General features: G+C 28.2%; 1 protein-coding gene and 1 long non-coding RNA gene across 2 annotated transcripts; both read right to left on the bottom strand.

Moving 5' to 3' along the window:
• Window positions 1-6,662: 6,662 nt before the first annotated feature.
• LOC149513461 (cytochrome P450 CYP94D108-like) lies at window positions 6,663-8,718 on the bottom strand. The gene has a single exon (XM_089748594.1). It carries the CDS (start codon window positions 8,462-8,464, stop codon window positions 6,962-6,964), a length of 1,503 nt encoding a protein of 500 aa, XP_089604720.1. The 5' UTR covers window positions 8,465-8,718; the 3' UTR covers window positions 6,663-6,961.
• Window positions 8,719-12,713: 3,995 nt separating this feature from the next.
• Window positions 12,714-20,202, bottom strand: LOC149513460 (uncharacterized). The gene is made up of 2 exons (XR_016330222.1): window positions 19,938-20,202; window positions 12,714-12,948 (listed from the first exon to the last, which is right to left on the bottom strand). It is a non-coding gene; the product is annotated as an uncharacterized LOC149513460 (long non-coding RNA).
• Between the last annotated feature and the right edge of the window lie 604 nt (window positions 20,203-20,806).

Here is a 20,806-nt window from a genome sequence, read left to right as displayed (position 1 = left end):
CGGTCATTTATTTTTGACCTTGACTCGCTCTTGGTTGCCTCATTTTTTGACTCCTGGTTTCATCCAGGTCATCCAATCTTGGCTCAGTCTAAATCATTTCTTATGACTCATGATTTCGTCTCGATCATTTATTTTTTACCTTAACTTGATCTAGGTTGCTTCATTTTGACTCATGATTTAATCCCAATCACTTGATCTTGGCTCAGTTTAGATCATTTCATATGATTTATGGTTTCATCCTGGTCAGTTATTTTTTACCTCAACTTGGTCTTGGTTGCTTCATTTTGACTCGTGGTTTCATCTTGGTCACTTGATCTTAGCTCAGTCCAAATCACCTCATGATTTGTGGTTTCATCCTATTCATTTACTTTTAACCTCGATCACTCTTGGTCATCTTATTTTCTGACTCATGGTTTCGTCCCGATCACTTGATCTTAGCTCAGTCCAAATCATTTCTTTTGACTTGTGGTTTTATCTCGATCATTTATTTTTAACCTCAACTTGGTCTTGGTCATTTCATTTTGACTAGTAGTTTCATCCAAGTCGCTTGATCTTGGCTCAGTCTAAATCATTTCATATGATTCGTGGTTCCATCTCGATCAATTATTTTTGACCTCGACTTAATCTTGGTCGTTTCATTTTGACTCATGATTTCATCTCGATCACCTGATCTTGGCTCAGTCCAGATCATTTCTTGACTTGTGGTTTCATCCTAGTCATTTATCTCTGACCTCGACTCGATCTTGGTTGCTTCACTTTCTAACCTATGGTTTCATCTCGATCACCCTATTTTAGCTAAGCCTAGATCAATATATTTAGATTCATGGATCACTCGATGATTTGACTTGAACAGACTGGGTGTCTAGGTCTTTACACCATTCTTGTATAATAGTGATATGCAAAGAGAGATAGCTGTATACACTCATTTATGTTCGGGCCCAATTGGATCGATTTTTTTTGTTAGTCATACTTTTGTTATTATTATAGTATATATTATATTATAATATTATGGTATACTATTATTATTAGTATCATTGTTATTATCAATATTATTATATTATTATTATATTATTATTATTATTATTATTTTATTTTTATCTTTATTTTCATTTTTTCTTTTCTTTCTTTTCTTCTTTCTTTTTTGCTCCAATCTGTATGTGAAGGATGGAATTAGAATCAGAATCCCACATGGTCAAAATTTTTAATGCAAAATATTATCAATACAATCGCTAAAATCTTAGACTAAAAATCACGTTGGACAAAACTCAATCTTAGGATTCAAGTCGTGATTGATTCTGTCTATTTCCTAAAACTAGTTCTAGGATTGCCTATAAATTGAATTAGCTCTATAGAGGATGAACAGGTGGAGAGATTTTTAGAGAATTGGTGTTCTAGAGAATTTTTAGGCAATAAGGCTTTCTGGGACTTTGATTTTGGGAATTCTAGGTTCATTGAAAATCTTTGGGTTAGATTAGGGTTTCAAGGATCATATTTAGTTTTCTAGGGTTTTTCTGAAGATATTTGAACAAAATTTGTGTAATCTGGGAAAATTTGGGGAAATCTAGGTTTTTTCTGAAATTTTTTTGGTTTTTTGGGTTTTTTAGGATGAACATGAGTTTTTCAATGAATTTTTTGGTGACTGATTGAATTTTTCGGCCATATTCTGACCAATTTTTAAGAAACCAATGGGTTTTCTAGTTTTTAGTTGAATTTTCCAACAAATTTTTTAAAAATCGGTGGAATTTTCAGTTTTAATTTGAAGTTTTCGATGGGTTTCTTGGGAAATTCTAAAAAGAAAGCAAAAAAAATTGGGGTAGAAAGAGAGGGAGTAGAGGGCGTATAAGGAAAAAACACTAGAAAATATCTTTTATACTAACCCAAAATGATGTCATTTTGGACAACCCAGGATCCACGCGTTGACTTGGTGACCTGCGCACCGACCCACGTTTCGACCTGACTTGATCGTAGCATTTTCTTTTTTCATTTTATTTTTATTTTTTGATTTTTTTTTTTAGCTTCTTTAAAAGTTATTTCTATTATTTTTTTATATTTTTTAAAATAAATAAAAAAATTATAAAAAAATGTTTCAAATAAGAAAAAAATTTCTTTTGAAATAAGTTTTCAAAATAATAATAAAAGAATCTTTTTAAGTTTAAAAAATATTTATAAAAACAAAAACAAAAAAATCCTTTCAAAAAAATTTTTTTTCAAATAAAAATCATTATAAAATAAATTCATGAATTTTACCAAACTATTAAAGAATTTTCATGGGTTTAAATTTTTTAAATGGAATCCACTAAACTATTGGGAAGTTTCAAAAATTGATTTTCAAAAAAAGTAATAATAAAAAAAATAATTTTTATCCACTAAACTATTTGAGGATTATTTTTCAAAGTAAGTCCTACCAAATTATTGGGAGACTTTATTTTTTTTTTAAAAAAAATATATTAATAAATCCGATGACGGAACCTTTTCAGAATGAAACACTAGTTTTTATGAATACTTATAAGGGGAAAAAATTACTTTAAATTGCAAACAAACAATTGAAACAATTTTAAGACTAATTTTCAATATTGAATTAATTCGGTAAATTATAAATATGATCAAGGCTTGGATGATCTAAAATCAAACTAGTACCATCATTTAGATAGACATTTGAAGATGTTATAACCTTCCCCATATATAATCGACTCCCAAACTTAGATAGATATATTCATGGATCAGAATCTACTTCATGTGACCAATCACACTTAAATAAAAAAGATTTGTAACGACTTCTCTAATTTATATCTAGAGATAAATTCATGGATTTATATGTTATGACAATTAGAGAACATATTACTAGATAAAATTATGGCAGTTTTAACATTTTAACAAGTGTGGAATGCATACTATTAATTTTACTCATTTGAATCTTACTTTGACCACACCTTAGCCTATCCACGCTTTATCTTTTCTTTTATCATTTTTCTACCAAATCCATCATCGACCATTTTTCAGCTGAGCTTACCTTACCTATCTACTCTCTTTCTGTTTTACATTTTGTCTGCCATTTTCGTCATTTCCACAGGCCTTTGTTTTCTCTATCTTTCGCTTCATATTTTTTCTGTATCTTTTGTCTTTTCCTTCACATTTTTTATGTCATTTTTTATTTTTCACTTACCTTTCTTAATTCAATTTTTGCCCTTTTTCCATCATAATTTTTTCGGATCCAATCATGCATATATAATAATAATAATAATAATAATAATAATAATAATAAGGAGCTAAAAGGAGAAATAATAATACGAGACTTGGCCATGATGCTTTTTTTAATGAGATAAGGTAATATAGTTTTTTGTGTTTGCAACTTATTGCGTTTCTGTCATTTTTTTTTCTTGCTTTTTTTTTAGGCTTTGTAGATTAATGCTTAAACATATGAAACAGGATTTTTTATCGAAGAAAAACCATTAAAATTTAAAAGATTTAAGAGAAAATAAGAAAAAGATCCAAACAGGCCAACAATTTCCATTCATGTTGCTTTCTCCTTCGATTTACCATTTTATTATAAAATTTGTCTTAAAATAATATTTAGGCTTTGTATATCCACCTTCATATAGGGTATTTCTGGAATTTAATTGTAGCAAAATGATAACACTATGAAAAGGTTTTCAGGAAAATCCAACAAAATCCAAACAGGTCACAAAATTCCATTTAGGTCCCAACAAATGAGAAAATGGAATATGCCTAAAATATTCCTTTCAAAAAATAATTTTAATAATTTTTAAATTTGTCCCAAATTTTGCAATTTAACTTCAAAAGTTTTACAATTATGATCTGATCACAATGCTTCAAGACTTATACAATTATAACATAATGATTTCATCAATTTTTGTAACTTAATACAACATCACTTAATCATAGGCTTCAATAATATTGTGCTATATGTGACAAGGCTATCCCAAGGACCTTTCACATATAACTATGAAGCTAATTCAATTTTCTAAGAACAATTGAAATATAGCATGATATTGTTGAAGCATGAAGTTAATCCAATTTTTACATATATCTATGAAGCTAATCCAGTTGAAATATTTAAATAAAATTATATATAATTTATTTTAAAAATAAACAAATAAAAAAAATTCGTCATCTTTCCCGCAACAAAACGTCGTCAAATTCTAGTTTTATATAAATATTATTCGTATACCTTCTTGTCTTTTTCATGTAGGATAGCTAACTGCACAATACGAGGTAGGCGGCCTTAAGTCTCTATTCGCGCTCAAAGAACAGGTCCTACGGACACTGACCCTATGTTTGGATTAAGGAAAAGGAAAGAAAGTTAAGGAAAATTAAAAAAATAATAAAAAAAAATATTTTGATAAATTTTTAATTTAAATGAAAGAAAAGATATATAAATTAATAATTTTTAGTTTTTCTTATAATTTTCACTTTTTTAATATCTCAATTTGAGAGAAAAACTAAATAAAGAAAAGTTGAAAAAATTTTATTTTTATAAAAAGATTTTTATATCTATATTTTTATTATAATATTAAATTTGATTATATAATCAACACTTCCTATAAAAATATTTTTTTATGAGTATTTTATATAACATCATAATTTATAAATATTTTATGATTTTTCAAGTCTTAACAACAAAACAAGTTAAATTATTATCAAAATAAATTAAAAAACTAAATTAAACATAAAATTAAGAGTAAATTAATAACTAGTTAATATATCTTACTATATTAAACATATTCAATTTTGTTTAAAAAAATTTGTTTATACAAATTAAGTAGTATAAAGATATATTTGTATATTATATGTTATTTTATTAAAAAAAAGTTATAATTGAAAAAATATTATAATAAATTATTTCATTTTCTTTTAACTATTTATCCAAACAATTATTATTAAAATTCTTTTCTTTTCATTTGTTAATTTTAACTATTTAAACAAGAGATACATGCATTTTTTTTCTTTATTTTATTTTATTTTTTTATTTATATATATCCAAACATAACGTCATAGGATTGATTTTTTTGCCAAAAACAAAACATATACGCCACTCTTTACAAGCATGATAATTTCAACAAACTTGAAATTCTTTATAACTAATATTCACATATTCTAACATCTTAACTTTATAACTTGGAATTCCTTTTCTTTTTTTTTTTTGTCCTTTTGCAACTAGTTTTTTTTTTTTTATTTTAAATTCAATTAGAAAAGAATCAATCCTATGTTCACGAGCAAAGAGATAAATCTGGTGAGCATTTAACTAAGATTGACATTTCCGCTAAAAGATACATGAAAGATGATTTGCAAATTGCAAACCAATCAATCAATTTTAGTAATCAAAGGTAAACTTCAGTTTCAAAATTCAATCGATTAAATAATGAGCAACATCCATAACACACAGTTCAAACCTTTTTAGAGAGGTTATTTATGATCAAAGACCATTATCCCACAACTCTGTCTGTAGATGTAGGCTTTAATGCTCGAAGATCAATTTACCTAAATTTTTGTGCAATCATCAATCTGTGAAGTTCCAATTATAAAAAATCTTAATGCTTTTATCAATTTTCAAATTACTCAATTAAAAAAAAGTTTTTGAGAGTTGTATCAACTTAAAAGAGAGATAAGTGTGAGCTATAGAAAGTCTCGAATCTAGAAAAAAAATTTAAATCATTCCAAAAATTTACAAAGAATACATTTTAAATGATAACATTTTCTTTATCATTCTTCACAAAAATCAAAAATTTTGATTTTAGTAGAAGACATGAGATGAAAAAAATTCCGCCAACTATTGTGAGAAGAAAAGTGTCATTTTAAGTGGAAATTGGTAGAAATTATATAACTAATTTCTTTATTCATCATGAATTAGATTTTTGATATTTTAAGAATGAATTTTTCAAGAAAAAAAAAAAAAAAGAAGATATTGCAAGGAGAAAGAGAAGGGATAGTTGCTGGAAAAAAGAGGAGAAAAGTTTGAAGGATACGATGACGTGGTTTAGAGTACCTTATTTAAGTAAATAAGTTTGAAAGTACTCCTATTAAAGAATAAAGATTTTAAAATATATTATTGATGGAAAGAGCTCTCCATTTAATACAAAGCTTTAAAAAAAACCGATGAATACATGCATATTTATAGAAATATAAAATTAAAGATAATAAAATATATATTTTTATATATAGCATAAAGTGACTTGAGTTAGAGTATTATAAATTCACTTTTCATCCACCTCTGATTTTTATAAAATAATTTGATTCAAATTAATTAGATATCTATTTTTTACAAAAAAAAAAAAATGCTCATATCGAATCCAGATGAATATAAATATATTGGATAATTATTGTTTTGCTATTCTTATCAACTAAACAAAAAAAAAAAAAACATTAATCACATAGCATACTATAGTATCAAGTGAGTACCACAAAAAAATAAATCTTCAAAAAGTATTAATAAAAATTTTATAAAAACTGAAAAAAATAAAAAGCCTTATTATAAAGTGAGATTCACCTTAACATTTTAAATCCCTAAAATAGTTATTAAATATTAAAAACAACTATAAAATATTAAATAAATAAATAAACCAAAAAAAAAATGAGGAAGTGGACGTGGTACCCTTAAGAGGGAATCGATCTTTGATCAAAACGATCAAAATTTATATTATAAATAGATATAAATGAAATATTATATTTCAAGTATAATTTTTATCAGATAATAATATACAAAATATAAAATAAACGTATAAAATTTTTTATGATACATACTTTATTTTAGTTTAGCCCCCTAGCCCAGCTCCGCCCGTAGATTCTGTTGGACACCTATACTATAAGGGAAAACAAAACAACCAACCATGTGCATGTAACAATAATGGACTTATAATTAAAAAAAAAAAAAAATAACAACAGCAATAATGGACTTATACAATAATCACTAAAGATCAACAAGAAATAACCAAGTTAAGTCCACTCATCTTTCCCTAACCCTAACAGATAACCCACCTTTCATCCTGAGAGTTAAAGACAACAAGTGCCGAGGACACTTATCCTTACCTTGTACCTCTACCACAAACCTCTCTATCACTGTTGCTGCAATCGACTTCATCTGAATATAAGCCATATCTTTCCCTAGACACATCCTTGGTCCGGCATGGAATATGGGAAATCGAAATGGATTTTCTTGCTTGCAATTTCCATTTTCATCAAGCCATCTTTCTGGCAAATATTCATTGCAATTTTTGCCCCATATCGCCTCCATCCGCCCCATCGCATACGTATGATAAGTGAAAAACCAGCCTTTCCCGATAAATGTTCCGTCTGGAAGAATGTCGTTGTTTAGGCAAACTTTTGTATCGACTGGAACTGGAGGGTACAATCTTAAACTTTCTGAAATTGCTGCGTGAAGATAGTGCATTTGTCGTAGCTCATCGAAAGTATATGCATCGCCAATGTTTTTCCCATTTCTTAGTCGAATTGATTCAAGCTCTTTTAGTATGCTTCGTTCAACGTTGGAATTTAGTGATAGCAGCCAAAAGAACCAAGTCAAAGCTGAAGATGTGGTGTCTCTCCCTGCTAAAATGAAACTTATGATGATATCTCGGAGAAAGTGAGGTGAATTCTCCTCGTTTCTGATGAACCTGGATAGTAAATCTTCGTCTTGAGTTTCAGCTTTGGCTTCTAATCTTGTTTTAATCATGTTATCTGCGAATTCGTGAACAATCTCGATCGAATTCTTCAAGTTTCGTTCTGATCCCATGTTGAAAATCCTCTTTATCTTCCATAAAAATGGGAAGGCATACATGAATCTTCCAGAACTAAGCGTGGCAGCATCTTCAAACGCACGCATGAACTTAGAACCAGACGTTCCATCGCCGCCAAGACAACCAGGGTCGACATTGAAAGCCAATTTACATATGTTATCAAAAGCGAATTGCTCCAAAATATCCTGTAAATCCAATACCTGTTGAGTTTTAGAAGCCTGGCTTAAGACCGGAATCAACCTTGTGGAAGCCTCGATCCTGACATTGTCCACAATGAAATTCCGGAGCGATTTGGTGTTGAACTCGTAGCTGGCCGTTTTCCTTTGAATTTTCCATAGTTCACCATCAGAGTTGAAGATTCCTTGGCCAAGAAAGTCCTTGAGAAGGAGAATGAACCGCTCGCCTTTGGGATAGTTCTCGAAGTTGGTCTTGAGAGCATGCTCGACGTTTAAAGCGTTTGCAGTGATGATTCCATGGATTTTACCAGGACGATAAAAGACAGCTGTGTTGGTCGGACATCGGCTTAGAATTTCGGTTGTCCAATCAAGAAATCGGTGCCGGTTTCTTAGGAATTCAGGCAAGGCACCGAGGATGGGGTAGATTTTGAACCCTGTATTACTATTTCTTTTTTGGTGTGAAGAGAAGTAGTAGTAAGAATAAAGAAAGATAAGAAACAGGACAATCAAAGATTGAATTGAGAAAATCAGCTCCATGGCTAGAACTTGAGAGAAAAGGTTCAGCAAAGTAATCTGATAAGATTTGTTGGCTTGTGGGGGAAGGGGGGTCGACTGTTGGATAAAATGTGGAAAAAGATCGTTGGGCTATAAGAGTTATGAATTGATAGGACAACAACTCCCACTTACAGCTAGCCTTAAAAAACCTCCTACTCTCACAAGTAAGTCGAAAGTAAGTCATTTACTTGTTAACTACTCAACTTAAATCATTTAAAAATTTTTTTTGTAGCAAATACTAACGTTTTAATTATAATTTTTTTACTTTAATCATATAATTATTCGATCATGATAATAAATTATCTTAAGTCTATCATTTATTCGATTTCATATGATATTTTTATGAATATTACATAATTTGAAATTTGTATTTAAGTTTTTCTTGAATAGGCCTCAATTTTTTTAGGTCAAATTATGAAATTAGTTTCTATATTTCTATAAAATTTAAAATTTAGTCCTTATATAATAATTTATAGAAATTAGATTCTTATACTAGTTTAATTTAACAATAGTAATCTATTTGATAATAGTGTTACTTAATCTCCATTAAATTAGCTAACATAATAGTTGACCATACTGACATGACATTAACTTTAATGACATGAAATTGATTCGGTGATGTGGTAATTGAAATTTATGAAATCAGTTGTTAAATTATGTAAATGGTCACTATACTCATGCGAAATTTGAAATTTAATCCATATACAATAATTTGCAAAAATGAGATTTTCATACTAGTTTAATTTAACAATATTGGTTCAATTAATAACAATGTTACTTGATTTCCATTAAATTAGTTAACGTGGCCGTTAACTTTAATGATGTGGCTTTGAGTTCAATGATATAGCATTGACTTGTTGACATGATTATTGGGATTGATAAAATTAGTTATTAAATTATGCAAATAATCTCTATACTGGTATAAAATTTAAAATTTAGTTCTTGTACTCTTACAAATTTTGAAATTTAGTCTCATATTCATACGAAATGTGAAATTTAGTTCCTCTAATATATTATTATATATAATTAATTTATTAATAATATCATATTAATAATATTATTATTGTCATATATATTAATCAATTATAATATTAATAATTTAAATTAATATATCAAAGCTAATATTTTTTAATTAGTATAAATATATCATATAACAAAATTTATAATGAACCAAATTAGTGAATAGAGTTGTATTTGTAATGAATCTAAAATAGACCATGAATGAAATGATCATTTCATCCAACCAAACAAAATAAAATATTCAAATCTAAATTCTTACAATGGATGGGCTCCTATCTACTTAAATGACGAACTTTAAATCTTAACCAAAAAAAAAGGAGAAAATGATTTATTTTATAAATCAAAATATCAATATCATGTATCATAATGAGAATTTTCAATTTTTTGGGTCTTCACAAAAAATTATTTAAATAATTATGTCCAATTAAATAATAAGATTAATTTAAAACCAACACACATTAAGTTTAGCAAATTACTTTAATGTATTTAGAATCTTGAACCTATATTTGATTATAAAAAATAATTTAAATAAGGTTTAATTTAAAGGAATAGAAATACTGTTTTATGGATAATTTTACCTTTTATGGGATGTAATTATAATTCTAATTCATTAGATAAATTAATAAAAAATAATAGTTTTATTAAAATTAGATAATGACAGAAATTTGTGACAAAATTAGTAATAGATTTATATTTAATGACAAAATGTAACAAGAAATAGCAACGGAATTAGTAATAATATTTCACATGGGTAATAAAAAATTACGATAGATTTAGTGAAAACATATGAAAATTGTGACTAAATATTGATAGATTTTTTAATATTGTGATAGAATATTATGAGAGAATATTGTAGCAATTTAAAATTTAACATTTTAAAACACTAAAAAATTTTTAAAAATTCAAAATATTTTTGTATTAAAGGGACTAAGTTTCAAATTTTGTGTGAGTATAGAGGTTAAATTTCAAATTTCGTGGGAGTACAAAGACTAAATTTTTAATTTTGTATGAGTATATGGATCATTTGTATAATTTAACAATTGATTTTATCAATCTTAATTGTCACATTGGCAGGTTAATACCACATCATTAAAATCAATGCTATGTCAATATAGTGAGCGATTATGTCAACAATTTAATGGAAATCAAGTAACACTTTTATTAATTGGACCAATATTGTTAAATAAAACTAGTTTAAGGATTTAATTTCTACAAATTATTGTATAAGGACTAAATTTTAAATTTTATAAAAATATAAAAACTAATTTCATAATTTAATCATTTTTATATAAGTGGCAAGAGGATATGAGTTTTGATCAATACATCCCATTCTCAGGTTGGTTAATATAGGTTTATTTATACGAAATTTAACAAATTCGTAAAAAATTATTTTATCACAGCAGTTCATCAAATTCAAACCAAATAATAAAGAAATGAGCAAACTTTTTTTTTACTACTACAGCTACACACTCAAATACAAATCGAATTCCAAGCTTCTTAAGTATTTAAATTTATAAAAATGGAACTTAATCAAATCTAATCTTAAATTAGTTGAATTATTGTTTTAGCTGAGTTTAAGCTCAGGGAGACAAGTGTGTAAGAAAAGAATGTTTCATTAAGAAGTTAATACAATGAATATAACTAATACCTAACTAGCTATCATAAAAGATGGAAATTTTGAACCATAAATTGTTGATTTTATTTATTTATTTATTTAGTTAATGATAATGTTGTGAGAATATTGGTCCATAGTAGGTCATAGACCAGCCACCGAGGTGGAAAGATGAGCTCCCACGAGGAGAAGATAATTAATGGGATGGAAGGCTGTCATTTCTTGGCTTCATCTCAGCATGGACCACTCATGTTATTTTCCAATTAGACTCCAAATGACTTCTAGAACTTGATCGGCTGTATGTATCCAATGGGTACTAACAACTGACAAATTCCAAATTAATAAAGATCAAAATTTTAAGATTGAATAAGTGAAAATTTAGTTCATTTGATTTATATAATTATTATCGAGAAATTTTTATTTTAAATTATAAGTTTTTTTGTATAAAAAAAATTAAAATCTTAATTAGCATATTAAATAAGAGAAAAGGAATTTGGGTTTTAAGTTTAGTATAAATTATCAAGATGATATAAAATATAGTTCTTTTATAATTATTTTCAAATTTATAAATTTGTTAAATTTTTGTTTAATGATGAACTTGAAATACCCAAAATAAAATTGGGAATTTCAAATTTATCATTCTATAGTACTCTCCCAAATATATGAGTAATAATTTGGATAAATTTTATCAAAATAAAAAGTCATATTTGTTTAACTAATTATTTTCAATAAAATTTTGGGTTAAATATATACAAGATTTATATACACGGTCAAAATTCCATGATAATTTTCATAAAATCAAGTTTGTCTGATAATTATTTTAAATATATATATTTTTGCATTTATATATATTTTTGCAATTTATACAACAAATTAAACCTAAATTAAACGTTTCAAATTTATTTCAGATATGTCATAAAAACGCTTTAACAATAAATTCATTGTTTCAAATTTAAAATAATATTTTATTGGGGTAATTTGATCCCAATATTTGATAATATTTTGATAATTGTGTATATAGATAGCATGGAGCTTAAAGTATAGGCCGATGATTTAATTAGATATCTTTATATTTGATATCATTTAGTTTATCTCTGTTGTACTTTTGCATTTTTTGGTATTTTTTTTTATTTTTAGATTATTTTGATTTTTTTTTTTCATATTCCATTAGAAAAGAAAAAAAAGAAAAAAAAATATCAAATTAACAGAACCTTAATAATCGACTACAAAAAAATAGTTTTTTAATGGCTTTCCTTTTTAATTATTTAACGGGGTTTATAAATACCACTAAAATTTAGTGGTGTTTCCAAAAAATGTAAGTTATATTGGTGTCAGAAAATTTAACAATGTTTTTTTTTTTTTTTAATGTTGCAAAAATTAATGGAGTTTTTTACATTTAGCGGCATTTCTTGAATGCCATGGGATAGAATTTAGGGGATGAGAATTTGCAAACTTAGCAGCATTTTATTGGATAAGCATCGTTAAATTTTGAATATTAATTATATATATAGCTATAAAAAATAACATTTGGGATGAGTTTTTCTTTTTTCAATTTTTACTACAATTACATTCAATCCTAAAATATATTATAAAAACATGTAAATTTTAATTCAATTTCAATAATTAAATATTATAGAATATCTGAATATATTAATTGTCTAAGTAATTTCACATGAAATTTCACATGTTTTTGAATTGCTAAAAATAAAAAATAAGAAATTTTTTATTTGCCTAAAAGGGTTAAAGACAACCAAAACTCGAAAATTGAAAACCTTCTTAAGTGTCTCAATCTCTTCCAATGCTTTTTATGCTTCATCTACCAGTCACATCTCTCCTAAACAAAAAGAAAAAGCTTAGAAAAGTACAATGGATGTGAATTATTGGGGCTAGGAGAACTTCAACAAAATATGCTATACTTTCTTTATTGTTAGTAAAATTATAAAACAAATAGAAATGCTATCACTTAATGGGAGACAAGTGCATAAATATAGAAATTTTTGAACATGATAGAAAACCAAATTTATGGATCATTATTAATATGACATAGAGAGTTAATGAGTAATGACATCAAGAAATCAAAAAAATCATGATCACTATTGATAATACGTAATCCAAGCATATGGCTAAAACTTGGGTAGTATGACAACACATTTTCCTTCTAAAAAAATACTCATAAGAAAGAATGTATAGCATTTAAGCATTCTTTTCTTCTCCTACAGTTGCTAATTAATCCATTTATATTAGACTTGATAAATGTATTATGCAATTCAAATCATTCAAGGACATTGAAAAAGCATGTTCACTCTTGTTAGTAATAATGAGCATCCAAAAAATACATTGAAAGTTTGTATCATTGATATGATTTAGATACTTACAGCTTCACTAGAATTGAGCAATTGAAAAGTGAGAGTGAAATACAAATGTTTAATGTTTCCATTTTCTAAATGCAACACTATAAGCATTCAACTATTACAAAATAGAATGAAAGTTGCATTGTTATGGTGTGAAATTTATGATATGACAACGTTCATTTCTTGATTATTTGAAGTGTTTGTGGATAACTTGCTAATATTGACAATTGAATAGGGTCATAAATAATCATCAAAAGTGGTTATCAATGTGAGTTCAGTGTTTTTTTTTTTTTTTGGTTTAGTACTATTGGTTTAAGTTGTCTTCTAGAGGGCAGAAACCTAAAATTACAAGGTGAGAGGTCAATTTTTAACAAAAGTTGGATGTTTCTTTAGCGTTTGTACTCCAACACTCAAATCAATGCTTAGGAAGAAAGTAAGAAGGATGGAAAACCTTGAAAGTAGATATAGAAATCGAATTAGGTTAATAGCACCTAAGATGGGTTATTTATACTTGTGTGGTAAAGATACAAGGCCTAGGTAGCCTAAGCTCCAAGTGATAGGGTTAGGGCTAACATTGTTGGCTCAACCTGAGTTGGCAGTCAACAACCCAATCGCGAGATGAAAAGCCATTATCTCCATATGCCATATAGTGGTCAACAAGGTGTCTAAGTTATAATGGATCTCAAACTTTCAAGTTAACTTGACACGTCAGCTCAGACCAAAAAGATCGAAGTGCCTCTGCCTGGATGATAACTCAATCTCTAAAGGAAAATGTCGATATTGCCCCTTGGACCATAAAATACCCCCAACATGTTGTCCCTCAATCAAGTCATCTAAAGTGTTAGACTAATAAAAAGTAAAGTTGATTGATCTACTGTTGCTGGAATCGAGCTGCATATTGAGCGTGGATTCCTTTTAAGGTTCCCATTATATCAATGGGAGGATTACTTTTGTAATTATCATGGGCTCAATATACCAAGCTAATCTCTATAGCCATACTAACTTAGACGAGGTGCTATTGGTGTCCTGATTGGAATTGATGTGATGTTACGTGTATAGCTAACATAACAACAGTAGCATATGCACTGCACGTCTGACATGATGTTCATGTACCATGACCAGTCTAGTGTTTATGCATTATGGTCGACATGGCACTTGTGAATTTTGGATGGACTTACCACAGATTCATCTAAATCTACATTTATTAATGAGAGAGAAATTTTGACGGTTCATTGAATTTGGAATGAAAGCCAAAGGGTTATCCTCGGTATCTGTATGATGACATGGCTTAATATGAGCATTCATTTGATCTGATACTTGGCTATATAAGGGCCCTTTGGAGCTCAAGTTCCTTACTACCCAACATTTTTTTGCTCTATAGTTGACCTATTTTCATCGATCTTAGCTTTCTTGTTTTTTTGAGTTTGAGCTTTCCCTTGTTTGACCTTTTACTTAAACAACTTGGGTACATCTCTCTTATTTCATTATGTCGTTTAATTCAAGTTTGTTTAACTTTAGTGTAGAAATTAAGGGAGGTCAACTCAACCAAGATTGAGTTCCTTTGGATAATGAAGTTTTTTTTGTTATTGTAGGAAAAGAATATTATCGAGCCACCTATTGGCTAATCCCTTTGTCTACAGAAGGCCAAAAATAAATTAAAGATAATGCCTGAGCTAGAGGTGAAAGGGTTTATCATGGTATAGATTGTTAGCTTTATAAGTGAGATGGTGATCTAAAAGGAGGGTGAATTGGATTTCTCCAGATTCTTCCTAAATAATGATTTCTAAGTAATTGAATGAAAATTAAAAAAAAAACACTTTTGATGAAAATAAAATGGAAACAATAACAATTAATTAACCTAAAATTAAATATAAACAATAATAATTGTAAGGACATAGAGATAGAGAAATCAAATACAATGATTTATAGATGTCAACAATAAGATGGGTTATTTATACTTGTGTGGTAAAGATACAGGGCCTAGGTAGCCTAAGCTCCAAGTGATAGGGTTAGGGCTACCATTGCTGGCTCAACCTGAGTTGGCAGTCAACAACCCAATCGTAAGATGAAAAGTCATTATCTCCATATGCCATATAGTGGTCAACAAGGTGTCTAAGTTATAATGGATCTCAAACTTTCAAGTTAACTTGACACGTCAGCTCAGACCAAAAAGATTGAATTGCCCCTACCTGGATGATAACTCAATCTCTAAAGAAAAATGTCGATATTACCCCTTGGACCATAAAATACCCCCAACATGTTGTCTCTCAATCAAGTCATCTAAAGTGTTAGACTAATAAAAAGTAAGGTTGATTGATCTACTGTTGCTGGAATCGAGCTGCGTATTGAGCGTGGATTCCTTTTAAGGTTCCCATTATATCAATGGGAGGATTGCTTTTGTAATTATCATGGGCTCAATATACCAAGCTAATCTCTATGGCCATACTAACTTAGACGAGGTGCTATTAGTGTCCTGATTAGAATTGATGTGATGTTACATGTATAGCTAACATAACAACAATAGCATATGCACTGCATGTCTGACATGATATTCATGTACCATGACCAGTCTAGTGTTTATGCATTATGGTCGACATGGCACTTGTGAATTTTGGATGGACTAACCACATATTCATTTAAATCTACATTTATTAATGAGAGAGAAATTTTGACGGTTCATTGAATTTGGAATGAATGCGAAAGGGTTATCCTCGGTATCTGTATGATGACATGGCTCAATATGAGCATTCATTTGATCTGATACTTGGCTATATAAGGGCCCTTTGGAGCTCAAGTTCCTTACTACCCAACATTTTTTTGCTCTATAGTTGACCTATTTTCATCGATCTTAGCTTTCTTGTTTTTTTGAGTTTGAGCTTTCCCTTGTTTGACCTTTTACTTAAACAACTTTGGTACATCTCTCTTATCTCATTATGTCATTTAATTCAAGTTTGTTTAACTTTAGTGTAGAAATTAAGGGAGGTCAACTCAACCAAGATTGAGTTCCTTTGGATAATGAAGTTCCTTTTGTTATTGTAGGAAAAGAATATTACCGAGCCACCTGTTGGCTAATTCCTATGTTTACAGAAGGCCAAAAATAAATTAAAGATAATGCCTGAATTAGAGGTGAAAAGGTTTATCAGGGTATAGATTGTTAGCTTTATAAGTGAGATGGTGATCTAAAAGGATGGTGAATTGGATTTCTCCAGATTCTTCCTAAATAATGATTTCTAAGTAATTGAATGAAAATAAAAAAAAATAAACACTTTTGATGAAAATATAATGGAAACAATAACAATTAATTAACCTAAAATTAAATATAAACAACAATAATTGTAAAGAGATAGAGATAGAGAAATCAAATACAATGATTTACAGAGGTTCGATCCTTCTCCACAAGGCACCTACGTCCTCTCTCTTGGTTGTCCACACCAAGACTTCAATCCATTAATTGAAGAAAAACTCTTACAAGATACAAACCTATCTTGTACTAAATCTCTATTTTTTCTCAAGGCTTAGATAACAACCTCTACCTTTACAATATCAAGAGGATACCTTACCTTTTGCTTACAAGATAACCTAAATAACTTTTGCAAACTAAAATACCTCTCAAGGTTAAGTGTTTGCCTAATGAAGTAAAAACAAAATGATGAATGATACACAACAATATTTTGGATACAAGAAATACAAAGGATATTGAATTTAAGCTCTAAAACTCTTGATTTCTTTGAGAAAACGAAAGTATGACTTGTTTGATCTTGCTATCTTGATTCATCAACCTTCTTGGTGTGTTGGGATGGCCAATATATAGAGAAATTGAAGAACTAGCCATAGGGGAAGGCTTGGAAGAAGAAATGCCTACTGGAAGCATGAAAAACTAGTCGTTGGAGAGTTTATGCCCAGACCCGATCGATCTCTTCCATGAGGGGATCAATTGGTTCAAGTTTTGTGCCATTTTTCACTTGAAAAATATGACCCAATCAATCAATTGGTTCAGCTAAGGGATCAATCTTGCAACCCGGGGGATAAATCTTATCAAGCTATTCTGTTGTATCCTATTTTGCACTCTACTCACTAATTTGATCATATCTTGAGTTAGACAAATCCAAATCACAATTTGTTTGAAGATTTAGAAACTAGACTTAAAGAACTTTCTATCTAAATTCACCACCTAATTCATCGTATATGAATTATAGTGAATTTTAAAATCTACCCCTTCATAGTTTCTAGACAACTGCAGAGTGTCTAGTAAAAATTCAAAATCTTTTCTTAGAAAATTTGGATTTTAATTTTGTTTGATCCATTAGAAAGTAGACTCAAAGAGCTTTCAAAACATATAAAATTCAAATATTAAAACTTTGTAAATTAATACAGAAAAATAAAACAAGTTCAACGTTGGAAAATTTTGTTTTCGTAAAACAACTTTCTTAAGTTAATCTGTTTCTTAAAACCAATATTATCAAATTTGTATTAAGTCCAAAATAAATAAGTTCACTTTAAAAACAACAATTGGACTTTCATTTAAGCTCAAATAAATATTCTTTAAAAATAGATATGGTTATGAAAACAAAGAAAGGTTTGTTTATACTTTGAAAAACATATTATTTATTTAGTACCAAAATATAAAACTTAAGAACATGTACTAAATAAATCTTTTTCAAAATCTTAATCAAGCTTATTTAGCTTAATGTTTCATCATTTCAAAATAAAGATCAATTCAAGGCTAACAATCTCTCCCTTTTTGATATGACAAAACTTAAAAATAAATTTGCTTAATGAAAAACTTTCTTTGAAACATTTAAAATTTAGAAAAAAACATTTTGAAAAACTTTCCCTTAAACAATACATCGCAAAACTCCCCCTCAATTTATGCATCTTAATCCACCACAATTCAACAAACATATGTTAGTCAAATATATGAAATAAGCACAATCAAACATATGCATGTCAAGCACAAGTAAATTTGTCCAAATGATATTTTTCCCCCTTTTTGTCATAGCAAAAAAGTATGAGCAAATAAACACAAAGTGGCATTATTAACAAATATGTTCATGAAACATTTCTCCTCTTTTTTGTCTATGCTCGTTATACCAAACGCTTAAGCTTTTATATCAATTACTATAAGCATACAAGAAGAAATATCTCTAAACTCTCTCTCCCTTTTTGTCATTTCAAAAGAAAAAGAGATCAATTCAAGTCATGGGACATAGTGCTTGATACCTATAATATCAAGACTATTTTGAATGTATGTAATCAAGAGTAATATGCACAATGAAATTCACATACATGTATTTAAGCACAAAAGTATAAGTGTATCCAATTTTTGCATTTTAACACAAGTCATCAAATTTACTACATGAAATTTATGAGAAAAGGATAATGAATGATATGCAATCTACTCATAAATCATGTTGGGATAAGATATGCTTAGAACCTAAAACATCAATAGCAATTAAGCATAAATTCAAGCACATGCATACAAGCTCATACCAATTATTAAGAATACCAATTGTTAAAGATATGTTATCACAAAGCATACCAATTCTTATCATAAAACAAATCAAACAAAATTATATTCTAAGATTTCTCCTCCTTTCCAAAATAAGGATTGATCAATTTAAGGCACAAACAATTTTGCATGAAAGGTATAAGCTATATCAAGGATAGGCACATAAATAAGTGTCTATGAAAGTTAAAAAAATTCTTTAGCAATTTTGATACCAATTGTTAGCAATTTTATTCAACAACTTTCATAGAGCACACATACTTCAAGCATATGAAAGATTCATTCAATACATGCATAAATGATAATAGTAATCTTTCATAAGCTATCCTATCTAAACAAAAACCAAAAGCTCATATGTATTTAATAAAGCATGAATACTAATGAGCAATAAGGTTCAATTATCATCATGTCATAACAAAGATTAGTCAAGTATTTTCCAAACATGATGAGCACATATGCTATAGCAAAAAAATAATAAAAGTATAATTATTTAAATATATTTCAAATTATTTCAATGCATAGCAATGAACTTAATCTAAACATATGCAAGTATTTACCTATATATTTCAATCAAAATTATACAAGCATATGCAAAAGCATTTCAAATCACATATAGCAATATACCAATAAAAATACAAACATTTAGACATAATGTGGTATAAGCTGTTTTAATATTCTTAATCAATGAACATGTTCAAAGATTCAAACGAATATTCATGCAATAAAAACTATTAATCAAAGCAATCAAGAACTAGGCATGCATATCAATGAAGGTGAGTTAACCAATCTAAGCTTTCGAACATATTAGAACAATATCTAGCATATGGCTTGGTGATTAATTTGTGCAATGTGTTCATATGTTCTAGCACAACATCTCTTTTCTGCACACAATCAAACAATAATTTATCACATCATGCATTAAACATTATAAATCATAGGCACATAGCATAGATTCAATACAATTACCTCTGTCCTTATCAAGCTATGTTGTTGTGCTCATTGTAGTTGAGTGAGGCTTTGAATCATCCATTTCGCATCATTTGAGCTAGTCTTTGATGTATTTGGGTTTGATTGATGAAAATGACTTGCTTTGCTTGCTCCACTTGAAATTTAAAAAATGTAGGCTCATTCATGCTCATTTCAAGTTCTCCTAGCATAGATTTAGAGAATATTCTTGTAAAAAAAATGTTCATTAATAACATCAAGAAAATCAATTGATAAAAATTATACCAATTGTTAGAAAATAATTCCATATTCTAAGTCATTATAAGCAAAAAAAAAAATTTATTCACTAAGCATAAGTCGCCAATTGCAAAGGAGATATATACTTGAGCTAGAGGCCATATATCAATTTAAACATCAAATAGCACAAGAATGGCACTAAAGCAAAAGTTCTCATGTAATATGCAAAAATTAAACCTTTTAGATCATTCATGAACACAAAATAGACATATTCAATATTCATGTATATTCAAGAAATCACCAAAGAATATGTCAAAATAAATTTTAGGCCATATAAAAACTAAAGACTCAAGGAATATATATTTATCATCAAAAACATATTTAAGAAAATTTTAGCACAAAAGCATAAATATGTCTACACAAATTATAAGCCATAATCAATAATGACTTAAGCTAAAAATAAGCATCATAATAAAATCATTTACTTAAGTCATATTGTAACCATGTCAAGTCAAAAAAAATCATATTTATCATATATGTACATACTTGATAAGAACAATAGATGAACTAACAACACATATCATTAAACACAATTAGTTCATCAATATTTAATTCCAAACCAAAAGATAAGTCAATTACGCTTAAGTTCCAAT

The sequence above is a fragment of the Durio zibethinus genome, chromosome 19 (genome assembly GCF_047325235.1).
Source record: "Durio zibethinus cultivar Kanyao isolate XHJ-2024 chromosome 19, ASM4732523v1, whole genome shotgun sequence".
Taxonomy (NCBI): Eukaryota; Viridiplantae; Streptophyta; class Magnoliopsida; order Malvales; family Malvaceae; genus Durio; species Durio zibethinus.
Note: the sequence above shows the minus strand (reverse complement) of the source record. Positions and strands in the feature narration are given on the sequence as shown.